The 21,350-nt window shown below is 43.0% G+C and overlaps 3 protein-coding genes and 1 long non-coding RNA gene across 6 annotated transcripts; 3 read left to right on the forward strand and 1 right to left on the reverse strand.

Annotated features, from left to right (window-relative positions):
• Positions 1-498: 498 nt before the first annotated feature.
• On the reverse strand, positions 499-3,923 carry LOC127319665 (uncharacterized). The gene is made up of 3 exons (XM_051349634.2): positions 3,785-3,923; positions 1,780-2,015; positions 499-1,224 (listed from the first exon to the last, which is right to left on the reverse strand). The coding sequence occupies exons 1-3, from the start codon at positions 3,879-3,881 to the stop codon at positions 637-639; spliced, it is 921 nt and encodes a 306-aa protein (XP_051205594.2). The 5' UTR covers positions 3,882-3,923; the 3' UTR covers positions 499-636.
• Positions 3,924-7,590: 3,667 nt separating this feature from the next.
• LOC127319666 (uncharacterized) lies at positions 7,591-11,258 on the forward strand. 3 transcript variants are annotated; one of them, XR_011742434.1, is made up of 3 exons: positions 8,268-8,839; positions 8,936-9,017; positions 9,621-11,258. It is a non-coding gene; the product is annotated as an uncharacterized lncRNA (long non-coding RNA). The 3 variants fall into 3 exon arrangements; XR_007862602.2 differs by adding an exon at positions 7,591-8,228 and having other exon boundaries at positions 8,428-11,258; XR_007862611.2 differs by lacking the exon at positions 8,268-8,839 and adding an exon at positions 7,591-8,228 and having other exon boundaries at positions 8,936-11,258.
• A 1,472-nt stretch (positions 11,259-12,730) lies between these two features.
• LOC127319662 (uncharacterized) lies at positions 12,731-13,682 on the forward strand. Its single transcript, XM_051349631.1, has 2 exons — positions 12,731-12,888; positions 13,340-13,682. The coding sequence occupies exons 1-2, from the start codon at positions 12,731-12,733 to the stop codon at positions 13,680-13,682; spliced, it is 501 nt and encodes a 166-aa protein (XP_051205591.1).
• A 1,199-nt stretch (positions 13,683-14,881) lies between these two features.
• On the forward strand, positions 14,882-15,604 carry LOC127319663 (putative F-box/LRR-repeat protein 23). Its single transcript, XM_051349632.2, has one exon. The coding sequence runs from the start codon at positions 14,882-14,884 to the stop codon at positions 15,602-15,604; it is 723 nt and encodes a 240-aa protein (XP_051205592.1).
• The last annotated feature ends 5,746 nt before the right edge of the window (positions 15,605-21,350 follow it).

Consider the following 21,350-nt stretch of genomic DNA (forward strand, 5'->3'; position numbering starts at 1 on the left):
GAGTTCATCGTGATCGACGGGCCAACGTCGACTCAGGATGCACCGTCGGCATCGCCCTACGACAACCCCTTCTTTTAATTCTATCGTCGGCCTGTAATATGATCGTGCGCCCAGTACTTTGATTGTCGCTACTCTGATCGCGACGACTACGGCGGGAGCGATCTCTTTTGAATGCAAACTATTTGAATTCCTATTTGGGGACGGCTTTTGGGGGACGCGACTGGGGAGCGACGTCCCCCAAACGCGGCATGAACAAAACACGTCCCCCAAACGCTCGATCCGGCGCGGTTTGGGGGACGCGACTCGAGATGCTCTAAGCTATGATAGTTCCTAGGTTGGCACGCGATTTGGTACATAATGCGAGAGGCGGCATGAACAGTTAGTCGAAGAGCCCAATAGAAGTCCTGATTCCCGAGCAGGCCTTACATTATAGGCTGCATCTACGTTGATTTTCAAGATTCCTTCAGGTGGGCATACCCATGTATCTTCCCTCCTCAAACAATCCCAAGTAGACAGGTCAAACGTTTACTTTTTTACACTGGTTTGTTTTGATTACGACCCGAAGTTGCCAAATCTAATTCTAAGGTTAATATCATTAGTAGTAGAGTGTTTGGTCGCTGCCACAGTCCCACAACACTAAACTGCCTTAGCTTCTTTGCCTTTTCTTGGCTTATTCAAAGTAGACCAAGTCACCTTCACTGCAATTAATGCAAAACCAGTGTATATCTCTTGAGTGGCACGCCCATGCTGCTTCGACTGGAAGCAACAGCAATATTCAGCAGGGATGCCCGAGTCAGCCGCTACCTTCAACTTCAATTCCATCTCATCATCGCTTGCTACAGCAACCACAGACCTCTTTAAGGCACGTGACTCACCAATAGCACCATCAAAGAGCCGGATTTCTTCATCTAAGCCACTGGTAAAACAACCGATACACATGCTGAAACTGCTTTGCACTTGTGATACAACAACTTCTACGGTCGCCTCATACGCAAAGCTAAGACGTGAGACACCTACATCAATTGCACCACAATCGCCTTGGATGCGAAATGTGAACGGGGTACGATCCCATGTGTCTATGTTATCCAAGCATGATATACCATCGATCACCTGTAGATCTTCTTTTTCATGTTCGCTTGCCTTGATCTTCATGTCATATTCAATTAGAATAGTACCGACCAATTCGATTGCTCGCTTAGGGCCAGCCATGTGGATGAGAGAACCCTACATAATCAACTAAAAGTAAGAAATATCTAAATCTGAAAACGTTTCTTACCATGATTTACTTGTAGCAATATTTAGATTTCAGTTAAAGGCTTGTTTTATAATTGATGGCCAAGATTTTTTCCACATATCAAACAAAGATAACGGTGTTACAGAGGGAAACTGGCCCCTGCTATTTATTAGATTTTGTTTCGATCCAAAATACTTAATTAGATAAGCCTATAAGAAATAAGATGTGGTGGGATCATTCATGTTATGCATGTTTATATGCCTATAAATAAAGGGAATCAATGTTTTCAAGATTTAATTGGTAGCAACAGAGTCCAGAAATATTCTATTTGATAGTGATACTTAAGAGTTTCATATTTTATATTTGTTCTTATAGCAAATCATCATTTCATAATACAACACTTCCTATAGCAGTGGCTTATGGTCATGGACGATGCTTTTTCTTGGATCAATAAGAGCTCATGGACCCAAATGCTTGCTTATGATGGGTTATTAATAAACTTATTATTCATTGAAATAAATTCAGACATGTATAAATGTGCACACCTGCTTCACGATGATGGGATCATCCCTGCTAAAGTGGAAGATATAATTAAGTAATGGATTCATATTATCCCGGGCTGCGATGTATCCGTACAACTCGACTGAGCCAAGCTCCGCAGGAATTTTAGCCAACCTTAATGACAAAAACTGCAACATGTGACGACTTGCATGTGACTCACAAATTCCATTGTGCATTCTGCAATCTGTGGGATCTGAAAACATCATTGCCTCCAGCCAAGCTTCATAGAAAAATATAAATTTTATTAGAATTGGGAAGTAATAAAAGAAACCAATGTTTGCCATACGAAAAGTTAACATGGCGTTTAAATGATTCCATGGTCCTATTCCCTCTCATCCAAGTGAAACTATGATGTTCTTTTTAGTAAGAATTTTGCTCATGTGAAAAGTTTTTTTTCTAGGAAAAGCGAAGGAAAAAGAAAGTAATATCAGGAGTCCTAGATCTATCATGTTTGCCTTGTACAGGCAAGGAGTCAATCCAACATACGTTTTTCCAGTGTGTGGTCTCTAATAGAAAGTGGGAAGTTCTAGCTAAAATCATAGATATCCATGTAGTGGTTCGGTTTTGGATTAGTAATAAACATGGTGTGCTTAAATGTTCAGTACAGCAGCTATGCGGTTGTTTTGAAAACTCAGAAAACATTTGTGGTTTCAGAATGGCAACTGGAAGAACTCGTCGCTCATTTGGCAAAACATGACCCCATGGTTAAGAGCTGGACCTGGACACTGCTTTGTCCAGCATGAAATTTGGAATACTACAATCGGTGGGTGTCAGGACTGAAGACATTAGCAGTCACACTGAAAATGCTCATATGGATGGAGACTGGTGCCTCTTGCTGGAGAGCAACGAGAAGCCTGAAGAATCAGAACAGTGCGAGGAGGATGAGAAGGAAGGGGATTTGGCTGCACAGAGTTGCACGGTTGTATCCCTACCTTCCTCAAATCATGCAGAGGGCATGTGCTCTGAAAAGATTGGTCAGTGATTATTTTCGTCTTGTTGCCATGCAATGGACTGGAACTCTAAGAAAAGAGTAATATCTAATCACCTCAGGAAGGAAAAGGTCCATTTATTGCATAACCCCCTAAAACAATTCCTCAGGTCACTCTACTCCAAGGACTAGCAAGACAGGTCATTTCATCCACTGATGAAATTTATTTTCTTTTGTTTATCTTTTTATAGGTCCTCTTTTATGTTGACTTTTTCCTGATGGTAGACAACATCATATCCTACCCTACCCGAAATTGCTTGGGAAAGAGGCTTTGATGTTTTTGTTGACGTTATTGTAGACACCATCATATCATTATAAATGTTTTTATAATTTTCCATGACTATCTGCATATGTAGGGAGCACCAAATCTGGTTGACCTTTTTTATGCAGACATACATGCTAAAGAGAATGAAACGCCCTAGCACATGACATTATGCCATCATCACACAAATGTTCAACATAAAACAGGCCTTTATGAGGAATACAAGAGATGAACATCATTCTGGATTCTGGAATGAACTGAACAATTATTGGGGGAATTTTATTTTGGAGAGGGAAGCGGGGCAAAGCTGAACTGGAAAATGATATTTGGGAGTTATCTGGACAATCAGAAAACACTGGAGATATAATGTCTGGTGAATCACAACAAAAAGTATGCTATCCTGGGCCCCGGGGCGTGGTGGGCTAAGGGCAAGGAATGAGGAGTGACAGAGGCAGACAAAGACAATGGCCACTGGCGCAAGCTGCAATGTGCCAAAGGCGCAATTGTTAGATGTTTCCAACATTTGCAAACAGCAACCAATGAAACCCCTAGGTACCATTCTACAAGACTTCCCTTTGTAAGTGCCATAGCACCGCCATCAATTAGTAAATAAAGCAGACAGAGAGAGAAGCAAAATTAACATCGAGATTACAGGAGACAATATAACAGTGGACCGTATAGCATGAAGAAAATCCCTAATAACAAACATTGTAAAAAGGAAAAGAGATTGATCACTTACTCTCATTGCGGTCAACAATACGATAGTCAATTTTCCAATCGTCCGTGCCGCTGTATATGGAACCATCGCGATGGCTGCTATTTGGAAATATCTCCATTACATAATCAGGCTCCGGTGCAGCCAAGCTCTCTTTGTCAACACTGCTTGGTTTCGTCTTTTCTTCAACACTATCGGCAGGAGGGACATAGGTATAACGAGTAATGACCTTGGTTGTATCGACATCCTTCACGTTTTCCATGCCCAGGGAAATAATAAAATCCTTGGCAGAAAGGGGTTTAGGCAAGTCCTCGCCTTTTACTCCGCTGCTGCTGGCCATGTGCCGATGCCGACGAGGAAATCTACCAGGAAGAGTACAGAGAGCGAATTTTTAGCATCCGGCATAAATAAGATGGCATCATCATTCAGGATTGAAATGACTGTATTTTAGCTTGAAATAAACTTCAATTTTTGGGCTTCTGGTTTGAAAGTCGTATGGAATTAATTTTGCCTTGAAAAACAATTACTAGCATAGGAAGGTTCGCGATACAGATCTTCTACCGGTAAACAAGCAAACAACTTGTTACGAACCTACTTTTACTATCACTCAACAAGAACAAATCACAAGGATTCAAGTAGCAATTTGAGGATACAAGCAGCAAGGGGATAGGGATCAGAGAATCGAGGTAGAGGAATGGAGGAATACAGAGGGGAAGACAGCCGTGCTTCTGTTCGTGATCCAACTGGATGGTCTTCTCGTTGCCTCTCTATGTGTATACGCTAGCACCTGGCGGTTCAATCAGGCCTAGCCCATCACCGATAGCCCATGTCGATGGCCCAGTTTGAGATACACAAGCAAGGGTCATAACATTCCACCCTTCTTGAAAATCGGTTTGTCCCCAAGCCGAGGTCTCTGAAAGATGTTGAAGGGCTGACTTTCCCGGATCCCATAGCATGTGATCTTCCTCGAGCTCACTGAGGTCCCCGTGGTAGTCTTCATGGTTGTACTTCCGGTTGTTGTAGATTGGATCAAAGTAGTATGCTTTGTGGAGGTGGAGGTCATTGCTGAAGGGAACATGGTTCACGGCGGCAAGGTAGTAGTCGGTATTGACATCGACTTGGCCGAAAAAAGAATCTTGATTCGTGGCATTCCTCCTTTCTTGAAAAGGAGCTTGGCTGCAACTTGTAGAGTGCTCAAGATCATCCACATCCCATGCTACCAACCAGATCCAGGATTCACCTACAAACAACACTGATGACCACTGGAGTTGTTCGGAACAATGTACATGATCAAGCTCGAGTAGTCCACCATTTCTGGAAGCTGCACAATGCACATATGTGGCCTCCAGGATCCCACAGAATTCTCTAATGTTGACTAACTTTGCCATCTAAGTCCAAGGGTGCCCAGAAAATCAATGCAGTCCAAGCTCGAAATCCCACCATAGGAGGTCTTTTGATGCTTGATATTTCAGAACCATATACGTTGCTGGGGAACCACTCGCTCAAGAGAATGTTGGCGGGCCATTGAATTAGTTCACCACTTCTGCGGACCTTCTCCAAATTCATGTTAGTGCACACAGTGAGCACGTATGTGAACCAGGCTTCAAATAAATTTGACCAAATGGGAGCTGATGAATGTATACTGCATAGGTATCTTGCCAGGCCTTTTCCATGAAGGAAGCTAGAAATAAAAATAACAGCACCAAGCTTCATCTCAAATAAAGCATCAGGAGTAAAATGCCCATCAGCAGGAAAAGAAAACTGCTCTACCATGACATTTGCTCCCTCTTGACAATGATTAGAATTAGGGAACTGAAGGATGATATGACCCTTGTGAGCTTCATATATCAATTGTTCAATCATCAAGTTTTCCGGCGCATGCAGACCAACTACAGAAGTTGGACAACTGATGTAATGACTTTGCTACCTTTAACTGAAACTGATCCACAGTGTTAAGAATACAGACTGCACTTGTCCTCAAAGTAAGGCATTGCATCCCCCATTTACACTTCAACATATGGTCATCCTCTAGGAAGATTTCCATAAGAAGAGCAGATATAGAACAATTCGACAACAACTTCAAGATCGCATAGGTGTTAGATATTTGCATAGAAATTCCACTGGCACAACTCCCAGCCCCAAAAAAATTCTCAAGAAATGCACACACTAGTTGTAGCCCAATTATCTGTGGCATATGTGACTTCAGGGCAGAAAAGGTTGCTTCCGTGCGACTCTTGGAATTCAATAGCTTGTACTCCTCAAGTATTGAACGGCCCCTCTTCACAACCACTGCAGCAAATTATACTGGAACACATGCAGCGCACCAACAAGGACAAGCATTGGGTGTTTGTGTCTTGGTACTCTCTCATGTACAGGTAGTAGCCATGGAGGCTTTGGAATTGGGGCGGGTGGTTGCCAAGAACAAAACAAGTTCGTAGTATACCGGAACACATGCAACACATTTGTCGTGTTGTCACTTGCATAATTTTCACTTTTCTCCAATTCCTTTTTCCTCAAAATCTTCCCATGCACGGGTATATCTATAAGTATTGTGGCACGAAATGTTCTCTGTGTAACCATGCATAGGAACGAAGTGTAGGCTGCATCCAAGTTCGGATATGTTGTTGACTTCGAAGCTCACATCTCAGTATAAGCACCTACTAGCGCACGTCCAAGCGGCAGCCAAGGTGGCTTTGGGTCCAGGGTAGGTAAAAACGGTAGTAAAACCTGAAAACAAGGCTCCGTAGATTTTGATGCATCTGGAGGACGAGGTGGCACCTGCAAGCAACCACACCCACTCTCGTATAATGCGTAACGCATCTAATAGCATTCCATACAGCTGATATCGTCACTCGGTTTGATGGACACCGAACTACCCAAAGACAGAGCACGACATTGTTGCTGGCCTCAACTCAAAGATGAATTCATCAAGGATTCTCATCACACGCCTTTGAGGCCCCTGTGGAAGATGATTGCCATAGTGTGATTGTTTTCAAGAGCAGGGACACGGCCAGGCCTTCCTCGTGGGTGCCGTGGTGCATACCATCTACCGAGGGAATCGATACAACGCCGGTGACGGCATCACCATCGACGGCTTCTTCGCTTGTCAGTTGAAGCTAGCACAGAGATGATGTCGACGGTGGCCGAGGGTGGCGTTGGCACCATTTCTGGGACGGATGGAGACCCCGACTCACAGGTGTTGCGGCTTGGGCCTTCTGTCGAACACTTCGTCGGCGCCAAAACTGTAAGGTCGGAGGCATCGATTGGGACGACGAGCTCGGAGGCATCGATGCCTGAAGACGAGCTTAGAGATGCAGATGAGTCAGGAGCGGAGGTTAGGCCTCCAAAGGCGGTTGGCAGAGCACCCGTGGTGGCTTCACCGTGGCACACGATCTCTGCATCTGTAGGTGATGCTGGTGTCGTAGAAAGATATCCGTTCAATCTCTTCACCATCTCAACAAGCATGTTCAACTTCTGCTCGATCCTTGACCTCTCTTCTTGAGTCATAGCATCCCAATCCCTGCTCGACGAGGGAGGGCTGGCTTGATCAACCATGGACTCGCGATCGCTTAGGCAGTGTGTGGAAACCGGCTCTGATACCATAATGTTACGAACCTACTTTTAGTGTCACTCAACAAGAACAAATCACAAGGATTCAAGTAGAAATTTGAGGATACAAGCAGCAAGGGGATAGGGATCAGAGTATCAGAGGTAGATGAATGGAGGAATACAGAGGGGAAGAGCCGTGCTTCTGTTCGTGATCTAACTGGATGGTCTTCTCGTTGCCTCTCTATTGAGAACAAGCAAGTGCGTGTGTGTTTGCCCCATCCCAGAGTGCTCCACGATACCCAGCTAGCGTTCGCTCGAGGAAAAAGACATCCCGATCTGTTCGATCTGGGAACGAGCCCCGCATCCATCTGGACCGTCCCAGCATGAAACACCACACACAACCGACGGAAACCCTAGCCACCCACGCTGCATAGCTCCTCCCCGCCGCCCCATTCCTCGCCTCCCCTCCGCCGCCCCTTCGCTTCCTCCTCCCCGCCACGTCCAGCTCCCCATGAACAGGACTGAGAGGATGTAGCCCTTCCTCACCGGCGCTCGGTCCGCAGATGCGACGCGCGAGAGTGAAGGATGAGCGGCAGTGGCCCACTCCCTCCTCTTCGCTTCCGCCCTCCCTCCCCTGGTCGTCGCCTCTCTTTCCTCACACCGCCTCCTCTCCTCCCAGTGGGCTCGTCTCTCCTCTGTGGGCGAAATCCATGGGAATCACGATCAACAGCGTGGAGGATGCGGCAGTGGCATGGGAAGTCGACGGCGCCGACGAGGATGGAGACAAAAACTCACTGGACACAGAAACGTACTGGGCTCCAGCGCCGTCGTTGGAGGCGAGGGCCATCGTGGGCGTGCAGTGACGAGCGCACAGCTTTTCCTCGTATGGATGTCAATGCTTCAACTGCCACCCAAACATGTAAGTGCCGTTCCATCTCTTTATTCCGAAGTTCAGTTTGTGCTTATATATAGTGTTCATAATTTAGACTCTGTAGATTGCAGGTATGCCAAGAAATATCCATCGGAAAATATTAAGTACTTCCATTTGTATATAGATATAAATGAAAAATCCATATATTATGAAGAACATTGGGTTTATTGGATTACCCTTCTTTCAGAACTAAATGGCTCCTGCCGAAGGAATGTACTGATGATGAGTCTACCGCCTTAGTTTACAAAGTATATTGCTACGATGCCCTGCGGTATTTTATCTATGAAGTCAGTAGTCAGATGGGTTCAGTTACTTGGTTTTGCTTGAGGAGATCAATAGTCTGTGGGATATCAGTTGAACGTAAACTCATTATCGCTGCCTACAAACCAAAACCCACTTAATCACAACTTGATCACACTTCGTATCACAGGTATGCGATGTTGCGTCCTTTTCATGGTTCTATTGGTAAAGAGTTTCCGTTTCCTTCCCCGTTGTGGTCTCAGTCTGCTGGTCTAGAGGGACTTATGTTGAACATTTCGTTTCTGTACTTGGCACACAATGCACTCAATACTATAGGCTTCTTAAAGGACAATCTTCGAGTGAGTCAAATTTGCTTCAGATTCTAGAATCTATGTCCTGGAATTTCAGTACATCTCATGTAACAAATTCCAACATTTTTTCTAATTTTATTACAGGAGTTCTTTTATTCGGTTTGGTTGTGAGAGTTTATTCTAGAGCCAACAAGCAAGAAAAAAGTTGGAATGAACAATCTACAGGGTAAGTACAGTACCATATTAATCTGTTTTCTTACTGGAGGATGAGTACTATTTAGTTCTTGTTTATGGAAAGCATACTGATGATGATGGTTCAGGTAAAGATATGATGCAAAAGCATCGCCGGTTAGACTTATTCAGTGGTATCATTACATATGTCGGTAAAAAACTAAGAACGTGTCTAAATTGTTAGGCTCGCTTGCTCTATCAGGCCTGTACTTGTCAAACTTTCTTTTAGGTGACATTATTATTTGAACTATTACATGCCACACGAGGTTCCTTGATAAAATTCTGTGAAGTTTTCCTTCTTTGAAGCTACAATCATTTAAATTCATACTTATTGTGAGCTGCATGAATCAACTTGCACAATTTTCCCGATGGAATGGTGGTGTTTCTTGGGTCTGTGAAGGTAATTCCTTTGTGTATTCATGTTATTATATTCACATAATTGATGTTCTAAAGAGGTTTTAGGACTTAGACTTCACCTTGCATTTTTTCTAATAGAGAAGTTACTGGGGCTTAGCTGGACTGTTGCAATTTTCGAAGAGCTAAATTACCATTTCTGATTAGATTGGTCTAATTATATTGGTATAATGTAAAAATACAGGGTGTTCGTGTGGGAATTAACTGGCTTCTGCTATTGCCTTACATAACATACCTGATGTGATGAAATCAACCCATCAGCTTTTCTGGTTAAGTAACCTGACTTCTCTTATCTGAAGGTGTGTGTTGCATCCTTGCCACTTTGAATATCCTTTGCAGGTTTTTTCTAATAAGATTCAGCTGCCTTTATTATTTGGCTGTTATAATGCAATGTTTATATGCCATTAAATTTTGAGTTTTTTTTTTGTATTAACTAGGTCTACACGCTATCTAAGTTATATCGCTGTGAGTGCACGCTAACCATTATGATGTATAATATTACATTTAGTCAGTCTATTTTCAGTTTGATGCTGAGCAAGCATAATAGAATTAGGTGGCATTAAACGTATTAGTACACAAGGGACCAATTTGCAAATTGTGTTTGCATGATCTATTATTTTGAATAAAATTAGCTGCAGAATTTTTTTTTGTGTGGAGAGGATGATTTAGGGAAGTTATGGTTGTACAAACAAATATCTGAGACTACTGATTTTGTGTTGTTTACCATCCGTGCTTCTTATCTTATCCATTATCCTATGATTAAATATACGCATCTTCTTTAGGGACTGTCGAATTGATATGTTTTCAGAAATAATTACAAATTTGCATATAGATTATTAGATCTTTATTTCTATGCTTAGATTGTATGCTTGTAGTAATTGAAGTCCACCTTTTCTTTTAATATTGGTTGAGTTCTTCCCTGGTTTGTTGTAATCTGTTGTCATAAATTATTATCTTAAATCAATGGGTTACTACCTTTAAGCGCTATTTATTGTTCGTTCTATTTCACAATAGTGATATTCAACTATATATACATAAAGTTGATCTATGTGGACAGGATACTACATCTGTATCATGAAATCTTGAAATCCCTGTATCATGATAGCATAGACTGACTTTGTTACTGTGTGGGATCCTACAGCAAACCAATACATGTGAGCACAAGAGGTGAAAGCTTACTAGGAGCTTGATTCACGTGGAATAGTTGATAGATATCTGAAACCAAGCTGAATGAGAAGAAGTAAGTGCAAGCTGTGTTACTTCTTCCGTTTTCTTGTTGCACTTTGACTCGCAATAGGAAGGTAAATCATGGTGACTGATATTACATTCAGTGGTTGTTAATTTCTTCTGTCTTAATTTACCGAGGCAAACAGTTTTGCATGTCCAATGCAAGAACCAGAAACTGCAAGAAGCAGAAATCAGCTGTTTAACATAAATGTGATACCTATCTAGGTGAATCACTTCGTGCTTCATGTGCAGATTAGTTCAAAGAATCAAATTTCATTCAAGGCAAGCTAACACAGGTCGAAAAGCAATTGCCTGAAAACTCTCTCTCTCTGATGTTTGAGAAGCAAACTCTTGCAGATAGCTCAGTGCACAAGAGCTATATCAAAGTTAGCGAAGCATCCATATATTGGCAGTTTTGCTTTTGTTTTGCACTGTCATTTGTGTATCGTTGGAAGTAAGGAGATGTGTTTTCTTTATGCCTGTTGTAGATGACTGAATTCTGTATTTGCTTTATTGTGGAGTTACCAAGTGATGTAAAGGCACTGGACTTTGATTTTCTCCAAGCAATAATTTTAGGGCACTCAACTTTGATTTACTAATGAGTGGACAGATGAAAATTAGATTAGCCTTGATTGGGCTGCCACTGTACGGCGAGGAGGCGCCCCAGGGGGCGCCCCAACCACTAGTGTGTATAAATAGCAACGCTAGCACCTGGCAGTTCAATCAGGCCTAGCCCATCACCGATATGCCATGTCGATGGCCCAGTTTGAGATACACAAGCAAGGGTCATAACACAACTAAAGACATGATGAGCTTATACGAAAAGTATCTTTAGCACATGAGCACCTCCCAGTGCTATAAAATTATATTATTTAAATTCTAAAAAAATGTAATTAAATACCTACATACATATAAACATTTCAAAGCTACGGTAGAAATTTTGGAGAAAAATATATTATATTTTGGGCTATACAAAAAACACAAATTTCTGACAAATATACGTAGCCACAAATTTGTTTTTTTCCTGTAGCTCAAAATACAATGCAACTTCTACCGAAACTTCTCACGAGTATTCGGAACATATATATGTATTCATGAAATAAATGTGATAATTTTTTTAAACGCAGATACATGATTATTTTGATATTTAAAAAACTAAGAGCACTGGTGCTCATATGCACCAAATGCCCACTCGAGCTTATAGTACAGTACTAGTATAATATATGGGAAGAAGAGAACTCACCGGGAAACACGACGGGTCGGTGGGCTGGCTGTAGGGAAGCTGGGAGGAACTTGTTGTGCAATCTCTGATGGCTTCCAGCGAGGTGAAGCAGATGCATTGTGGAGAGGTCGACCTGTAGAGGCGAAGCGGTGCCCTGAGGGAGAGAGGCGAGGGATCAAGCGTGAGATAATTTTCATCGGCGGCATGTCGTATCTCGATCGCCGGACTCTTTCCGCAGCTAAGCGCGCGGCGGCGGGGAAGAGGGGTGGCAAGATGCTCTTAGAAAAAAAGTGGATACTGTAATTGGATCGATTTCTGATTGTTTCTGCTTGTGCTAGCTAGCTACTCCGCCAATTGGATCGATGTTGTAACTGGAGTATGCTGATTCTTCGTCCAGTCTCCTGTCCAGATTGATTTCTCTGACTCGTTATATATTGCTGGGTTAAATCAGCAATATAGTAGGAGCAGTAGAACGATTCGACATTGTAATCGGATCGATTCGATTCTGACGATTTCGGAAGGAGCGGTAAATACGTTGGACGATACCAATCCAGGGGAGCGACCAGGCGGCGCACCAACGTAGTAGGACCACCAACTTCTCAGATCATACTATCAGACGGTCGGGCCGTTTTCGTTTCCAAATCGCAGTAGATGGACGCTGCTGCGCCGCCGCCATCCGCGCTGGAGGAGCCGCCAGCCAGGGACTGGTCGCTCCTGCCCCTCGACATGCTTGCCTCGGTCTTTGTCAGGCTCAGCGCAGTAGACGTCCTCAGGGGCGCCGGCCTCGCGTGTGCCGCTCCTGGCTCCAAGCCGCCAAGGTGCCAGACGTGTGGCGTGTCGTGGACATGGGGTACCACGGAATCATGTTCAAGTACGACGAGAAGGAACATGCTGACTTGCGTGCGATGGCGAAAGCAGCCGTCGACCGTTCCGATGGACAGCTTCGGGAGTTTGCCGGGAGGTCGTTTGTCACCGACGAGCTCATGCAGTATATGGTGGAAAGGTGTGTTTTCTTTTATCAATTGCTTAATTGTACAATAGTGTAAACCTTTGAAGGGGTATTATGATATTGTTTAATCTTAGCCATCCTATTCCTAGTACCGAACATGTATTGTTTAATCTCAGGAGTTCTTGTGTTTAGTTTTTGTGGTCTATGGAAACACAAACCTTCTGTTGATCATGTATGCTAGTGACAACCTTTTGTTGATCATGTATGCTACACAAAACGTTTCAGTTTTGTTTAATCTCAGGCGTTATTGCTTGAAATGGTTTCGAAATCATGTATGCTAGTGCTAACTTTTTTAACATGGTGCTAGTGCTAACTAAATACTATATAGGTCGGCCCCATATGTCGGTGACTCAATGTCACCTGCCTTTGGCCTCCCAAAGTTAGTTAACTTGTGTCATTGTTTTCACGATAACTCCACTCAAAAGATTGTCCTACTTTTTTGTAGGTCACCCTCGCTGACTACCCTTCGGCTTGTATACTGCTGGAAGATACACAATTGGAAGGTCTTCAATGCACAACTTGACGGTGTTATAACAAAGTCACCTCTGAGCAAGCTCCGGTCCCTTGAACTTGACAACATTGACCTCCTCGTGGAAGAACTAATCGCCATCCTTGAGAATCGTCCGGTCCTAGAGGTTCTTACGGTGCGTGATTGCTTAGGGATGGACGAGGAAGACGAGCCGGTCCTGCGAGCTAAGTGTGCCCGTATCAAGACCCTGACATATGACTGTGTTGGTGAGTGCATTGGTGAAGACTGGTACGACTATGGGTCTTGGAGCTATGCATGAAGTCGACTTACCATGATTATTTCTGAAGACAAGGGAGATTAAGCATCGCTAGAATAGGTAGGTTATTTTGTAATCATTATGATCGGTACCTTGTATGACGCTGCACTCTCTATCTTCTTTATTTATGATGGAACTTTGCGGATGTATTGAGTAATGTTCTCCATAAAAAGACCTTCCCAAATGTATATGTGGTTTTTTAATTGTTTGAGTTATGGCTTTGCACTTTTCCCCCGTTGTATCTTGGCAATACTACTCCATAGTTCATTGTACCTTAACTAGGGTTTATTTGTGAATTATATCTTGGTGTTGCAACATACTAATATGGGAGAGAGGGAGTAAGAAGGTGGTATCTAATATGCATTGCGAGTGAAAAAACAAATATAGCTGGCTTTGTGTTTGGTGACTTTTGTTGTTGTAAAGAACGCTTTTGACGCAAGCCCTTGATATTGATACAAACCGTATCACTTTTACATAGCTAGCACACCGCTTGGGTGCCTACCAATGTCTCATGCTTCCACACATGTCGGATAGTCATATGATAACTTAAAAAGTCTTAGTAATTTAACATCGCTTCAAAACCATTTATTATAATATCTGCAAATAAAACAGACATCCAATTGAAGATTCTATAAAAATCCTAGCGTGACCAGGTATGCTCCAGATAACTTGCATATGCTTTCAAACCTCTTGGTTCAGTTCAGCTCTTTCGCTAATCCTACATTTTTCAAATCCAGTAGGATTGAACAGGATGTTTGTTGAAAGAGAAGGAAGTTCTATTTTTTGCTGAAGGTGCAGACTGCACAGCGTAATGTTACTCAAGTTCCTAGAGGTCTGATACTAGTTCCCTAGGTTGGCACGCGATTTGGCCCAGAACGTGAGAGGTCGCATGACCGTTCAGTCTATTGCTGGTTCCCAGGACGTTGCCCCGACTCGCGAGCAGGCCTTCCGTCTTCAAAGTCCCACGGTTCAAGGCCCTGCTTCGTCTTTATAAATTGGTTTCCACTTGATGCAAGGCATACACATATGTACTCCAGGTCGAGCTTCAGCCAATCCTTCTTGGCCGCCAATAGCGGAACGCTCTACCGGAGAAGGTATGTGCGCACCATCGAGCCGCACTCTTAACTGTTTTACTTCACTTTTCTTCACCTGGTTGTGATTTCTGAATTCAGCAGACGCTCTGAATCGCAGGAGATCTGTCGATGGACGCTGCAACACCGCCGGTGCAGGAGGAGCCGCCGGCGAGGGACTGGTCGCTTCTGCCCCTCGACGTGCTCTGTTCGGTCTTTGTCATGCTCGGCGCCGTCGACGTCCTCACGGTCATGGGCGCTGGCTTCGTCTGCCGTTCGTGGCTCGAGGCGGCGAAGCTTCCTGACGTGTGGCGTGTCGTGGACATGGAGAACCACGATGCCCTGCTCGGCAAGGATGAATCCGTCCTGTGCATGATGGCGAAGGCGGCCGTCGACCGCTCCGATGGACAGCTTCGAGTGTTCGCCGGGATGCGGTTTGTCAGCCATGAGCTCGTAAAGTACATCGTGGAAAGGTCCCCGTCCCTTACTACCCTTCGCCTTGTATCCTGCTCCGATGTGTTCAGCAAACCGCTTACCAGGGCGATGAGAGAGTCGCCTCTGATGGAGCTCCGTTCCCTTGAACTTGACAACGCTTACATCACCGTGGAAGAGCTGACTGACTTCCTTGATAACTGCCCTGTACTGGAGGTTCTTCGCGTGTGGAACTGCTTCGTGGCCAACGACGAGGAGGAACATGCCCTGCGATCGAAATTCGCCCGGATCAAGACCATGACGCTCGAGTGTGACGAGGAATTCCGCTTCCGCTACGGTTCCGATTTCGAGTGGGATGATTATGACTTCGAGCACCACGTTCCTGATTTTGAAGATGAGAGGACTGATCCTGGTTCACTGTGATCGATCGCCACCCTCTCCGTCCTCCATTAGATGGAACATGCGCATTTTGAGTTGTAAGTTTGATAATTGTTTGATAAAAAAACTTCGTTATGCGCTGTAGAAATCACACCGTTGCATTCAGATTTGAATTTTCTTTTTGGAGCAACCGGCACGAGCTTTACCTATTCATTAAAAAGAGGGAAATTTGGCCAATCTATAAGGAAAATTGGCCGAAAACTGATACAGATATGACACCGTGTTTGGTTTATAAGGGAAATCAGACAAGAAAAACCAACACTGGCAAAAACCATACAACCAAAGAACCACACACCGGTCCCGAGGCTGCGCACGACACGAGCCGCCGACGCTCCCATCCAAGCAAGAAGGGGCAACACTCAAAATAGAAAAAAAAAACCGTGAAGCGGTCGCTCTGGCATCCACACCAGTCCTGAAACCGCGCACACTGACGAGAACTAGAACAACCCAAGCAGAACATGCTGGCCCCGAGGCCGCGCACCACAAGGTGGTCACTATCCTGAAAACTATCAACATGCTCAATGAAATTATAGTAGCCAGCTCATGTGCATTCTTATTGCCTTCCCTATTACGATGTTTGTGATGGTGATTCAAAAAGGCTTTCAATAACATATATTTGCCTGCCATTTTTCTGATATACTTTTGGTCAAATTGGCAGTAAAAATTTGCTCCGATAAAACTATTGACTTCGTATAATATTGGATTTCCTAATGATCGGCACATTACATTGGCGTGTGACCCTTATCTTCTTTTTTGAGGGGAATCCATTTAACGAGGTTATTTGATTCTCTAACAAACTTCCATCATTTATCAGTTTTGAAAAAATAAAGCCAAGGTGGTCACTATCCCTAAAACTATCAACATGGTCAATGAAATTATAGTAGCTAGCCCATGTGCATTCTTATTGCCTTCCCTATTACGATGTTTGTGACAGTGCTTTGAAAATGTATTGAGACATTTTCTCAAAACATAAAAAGTTCCCCAATGTAGCTCTTAGTTAATTATTTGTATTGTGTCTAACTTTCTTTTTCACCCCAAAGCAGTCAATCTTAAGTATGACCCTGTTAGTGAGTTGTACTACCTAACGTTAGGAGCATCTTGGCATTACCCGGTGGCGGGACATATGAAAAAATCGGAGGGTGGGCACACCCACAACTCAAAAAATTGCTCTCCCCCAATTGTGATTAAAGTTGGCCAAATGAATGATATAAAAGATTAACTGATTGAACATTAAAGTTCAATATACAAATTATTCAATACATGAAAATAATCTTAGAGGGTGGAATATATCATAAATAGAAAATTACATCACTATGTTTTATTAACTCCAAGCTCCGGCATTCCCATAAATGTTTCAACTATGTCAGCTTCACTACGCTACTAGGGAAAACCCTTATCCCGGTGCACCATTTTTCGCTATCGCCAGCGCACCAGCGTACGCTGGTGGGAACAAGCCGGTGGTAACATGAGTTATCATCCGCGCACCTAACTCTCGCACCTAACTCTTACCTTTTGCGTAGATACATTTTGATATAAAAAAGTTTTTCACCGGAGGTCGTATACAACCAGAAATCCTGTTTTACCAAAACATGACGCCATTTTGCATAATATATCGAAATTCATGTTTTTAAATTTTTATTAAAACTATATGACATAACTCATGGGCATCTCGAAGGATTTTATTTTTTGGAACTTTAATCATTTTCTTTTATTTTTTTGAAAACTGAAAAGGCGATCCGGGGGGGAGGAGGGGGGAGGGGGGAGGGGGTGGAGGAAAAATCTTAGCTCCTCTTACCGCCCGCGCACCACCATATTGGTGCGCCGGTGGTAATCGGTGGCAAGAGGAGCTGCCATTTTTGCCTAGCCCGAAACACGTCGACCATCGGCGCACCAAATTTTTGGTACGCCGGTGGAATTTCGGCATCACCGGCGCCCCTATATAGTGTTGAACCGGCGGTAAATAGCGCCGTCGTACCTAAAGTTTAGCGTGTCGGTGGTAACCCGTGCGGCTATAGGCCTTTTCCTTGTAGTGCTAACTTGAAATAGGAATCCTTGGGGGGAAGTGATCATCATGTGACCCTCGATATGTCGAATGGGGTGATGGTGGGTGTGGTGTTGCATCTTCAGTTTCTGTCTCACTCTCAGTATCGAACTGGACCGGTGGTGCGAAATCAAGGCATGTCAACAAAATACCATCGTCTTCAGTGATGAAGAAGATACATTCTTCTTTGCTCTATGTGTCCCAAAAAACGGTTTCAATCGCACATTTTCGCTTCTTAATAAATTCCAGAATTACAACTTAAACATATAAAAATTTATAAAAGGTATTTATTGACATTTAAAAAAAATCTCCAATTGTAGACACCGTCCAAATTCCAAAACTAGAATTGTAGAATACAAAAAATTAGAAGCAATTTTTTGTTTAGTAGTGGCCTAGTCGATGCGCAAAGAGCATACCTTTTTGGCCTATTGTCCTGCTGTAGCTAGTGTTGATCCTGCTATGCGCCACCTTTGCTTGTAAGTGTAAGTGCCCAAGTGCATACCTGAGCTGCTCAGCGCCTCCCTTGGGAGTGGTGTGGGGTGGGACTATGTCACCGGTGGAGTGGTGGGAGAAACCTCAAAAAATTTCCAATACCGCAAAGGCTTACCTTGTTCTTCGATATCATATCCCACAAAGTAATAGCTCAATCGGTAGTGTTAGACCATTAAGGCGGTCTCCAAACCCTCACAAACTTTCCACGAGGCAAATCACAAGCCGAGAGCCTCTAGGCAACCATAGTCGCGTATGGTTTCCCACAAACACAAGAGAAACAAGCAAACTCGATGAACTCAATGGGGAAGATCGGGACCTCTTGTTGCTTTCTACCAAAGGGATTTGGAATTGATTTGGTAGAAAGGGAGATCCGCAAGCTACTTTGTTTCAACAATGAAGTGAAGTCGAGAGAGCTTCAAGGTAATGAGTATGAATGGTTGACCTAACCTCCTCAAGGACAAAGAAATGATTTTTATAGCTTAAGGAAGAAACTAGCGGTTGGGAGGGGGATTTCATGTGTGCAATTCGGTAGCAAGTCAGGGGAACCGACTGCGTTTGTGCCTGAGTTAGTTAATAGGTTCCGCATTGATTGGATTTGTGGCCAACCAAACAGGTCGGTATACCAAAGTTGGTACCAGACCCAACGGTCTAAAACGGTCATGACCGAATATGGTACGTACCTCGACCGAACAAGTCGGTATGAGAATCAGTGGCACCAATCTTGGACCGATTTCGCAGACACTCTTCAAAAAGTTTTTTCTCCAAAGTGATAAACTTTCTTTTCTTTGTCTGATGCTGATATATCGTAGTAGGATGTGTATTCGGCTTTGGTAAACATCCCCATCAAGCTCGTCGAGACCTCTCCTCTTTGTAGCGTGGTTATTCCTATTTCACTCAAAGCGTAAATAAGAGAGGAATAAAAGGAAAAGGCTGGCACATCTATTCTTTAGCAAATGGGGGGTCTCCAATCATCTTCCATCATCACATATGGACTAAAGCCTATATATGACACTTGTAGGTAATATTAGTCCACAACTAGCTACAGTGTCATCATCAATAAGAAAGTAATGGTTAAAGGTATAATACTGTCCAACTATAAACTAGAATTTTTCACAATCCTTGAGAGTGGGATATCTAACTTCTAGTCCCTTCTTAAGATTTCTCTGGGTCTTGACAATGATTGGTATTGCCTACCTCCACAAGGGAGGTACGGAACTAGAGGCGGACCGGAAGAGAATTTTAGAGAAGAAAAAAATTAAGTGAGAACGAAAACTGGAGAAATGGAAGAACCAAGAGGTAAAATTTGGTGATGGAAAAAAGGATGGAAAATGTTGATAAAATGGAGATGAGTGATTTGAGCCAATGAACCAAGTGACGACTCCGACACCCTCTTAATAGTGCGGGGTCCTATACTCAAGAAAAAGCTAAAAGGGAAGACTACCTTGTTGCGCTCCTCCAAAATACGTCTTCGAGTTCCCTTGTCGCGCTCTTCCTTTCCCTTTTCACATCATGACCCGACACCCGACACCGACACCATAAGAGGGCGAGAGAATTTGACCGCATCCCGCTTGATCTTCATGAGAACACTCATGCTTCATTCAAGCCGGAATACCTTAATTGATCGCATGCGCTAAGTCTTGGTCACCAATAGCTCAACTCATGAGGCTTGTGACACGGACTTACAGCCAAAGCTTAAGTACACTTCTCTCTTGAAAACCACTATCTTGATGCCAAAGTCAGTGAGTATATTTATCTTTTGTGGCATCAACACCTGAATCCAACATATGGTTTTGAAGCAAACCCTATGAAATATTCTTTCAAATACAACTTAATGAAAACGTTAGTCCATACAAATTATTATCAATTACGAAAAACAATCATAGGGGGAAAATACACTGACAATATTAACCATAATTGTCATGCAAGATGGCACTTCATTTTTTATGTCATAATTGAAAGTTTGTACATGAGGGATAGCACTCTTAGGTATACAGTTTACTTGTCCTAATTGGAGACAAACTCCCACCTACGAAAAACTAGACATAATTCTAGGAAGCATAGAATGGAATGGACATTTACACTAGTAAGTGTGGAAGATCTAACACGGACATGGTCTAGCCATAACCCCCTTCTTCTCGACCAAGGTGAACAAGCTCATGGCGGGAACAAGGGTAGATTCTCTTTTGAATTATCTTGGTTGCGTCAATATGGGTTATTAGATTGTAACTAAAGAGTGGAATTCCAGAAGTCATGGTAGCTGCCATATGGAAATATGTAAAAATAAGATTCAACATATTAGAAGCTTTCTTAGGGGCTTGGTGAAAAATGTCAGTAAGGTGTATAAAAAATAGAAAGAGCGCCTCTTCAATTTATATAGAATTTTTCATAAAAGATTTTAGACAAGCTCCCCATAATCTATGCACTTGGTTGAATATCTTTTGAATGCGAACTCGGCAATATAGGATATGGGAAGCTCCCCCAATATCTATAAGAAACATACATGACATACACAAGATAAAATGCATGGATATTGAAACATAAAAAAGCAAAGCATAGTCATAGCAAAATAGATATCCAAGGTCACATAGACATCACATATACTTGTCCATCACACAAATTAAGAAGAAAAAATGCTTTGAATAAGGATAGAAAATAGAAGCACAAGCCAGAAACCCAAACGAAATGCGAGGCTTGTGCAAACAATGAACCTAGGAAAGCCCGACAAACAACATGTTACCCTAATATAACTATAGTTTATTCTCCCCCTTTGGCAACGAAACACAAAAAAGGAATAATGGTAAAGAACACCTCTCAGCACATGAGAGCATGCTAGTTTTTGACACGATGAGGAATCCAAGTGGGGTCAAAGAGAGAAGGTCAAACATGTGCAAGACGGGGCAGAAGCAGTCAGTACTTTCACCTTATTGGTAATGGTAAACATAGGATAAAGAAAATGATCTTCCAACTAAAACAAGATGAAGGTACGATAATGGGTGATGATAATTTAAATACCATAATATTATAAGAAACTATTTGGATCACCAACTCGCAATAGTTTCCATTGTTAGAATCCAAGACATTGAACTTCCAACAACTTTCGGTGGAAGAAAACCATATAATGACAACTGACTTCATCAAAAAGGACGTGTATAAATCTATTATGCGAATGGAGAAAACCAAAGCTCCGGTACCATATCG

Source organism: Lolium perenne, chromosome 4 (genome assembly GCF_019359855.2).
Source record: "Lolium perenne isolate Kyuss_39 chromosome 4, Kyuss_2.0, whole genome shotgun sequence".
Classification (NCBI taxonomy): Eukaryota; Viridiplantae; Streptophyta; class Magnoliopsida; order Poales; family Poaceae; genus Lolium; species Lolium perenne.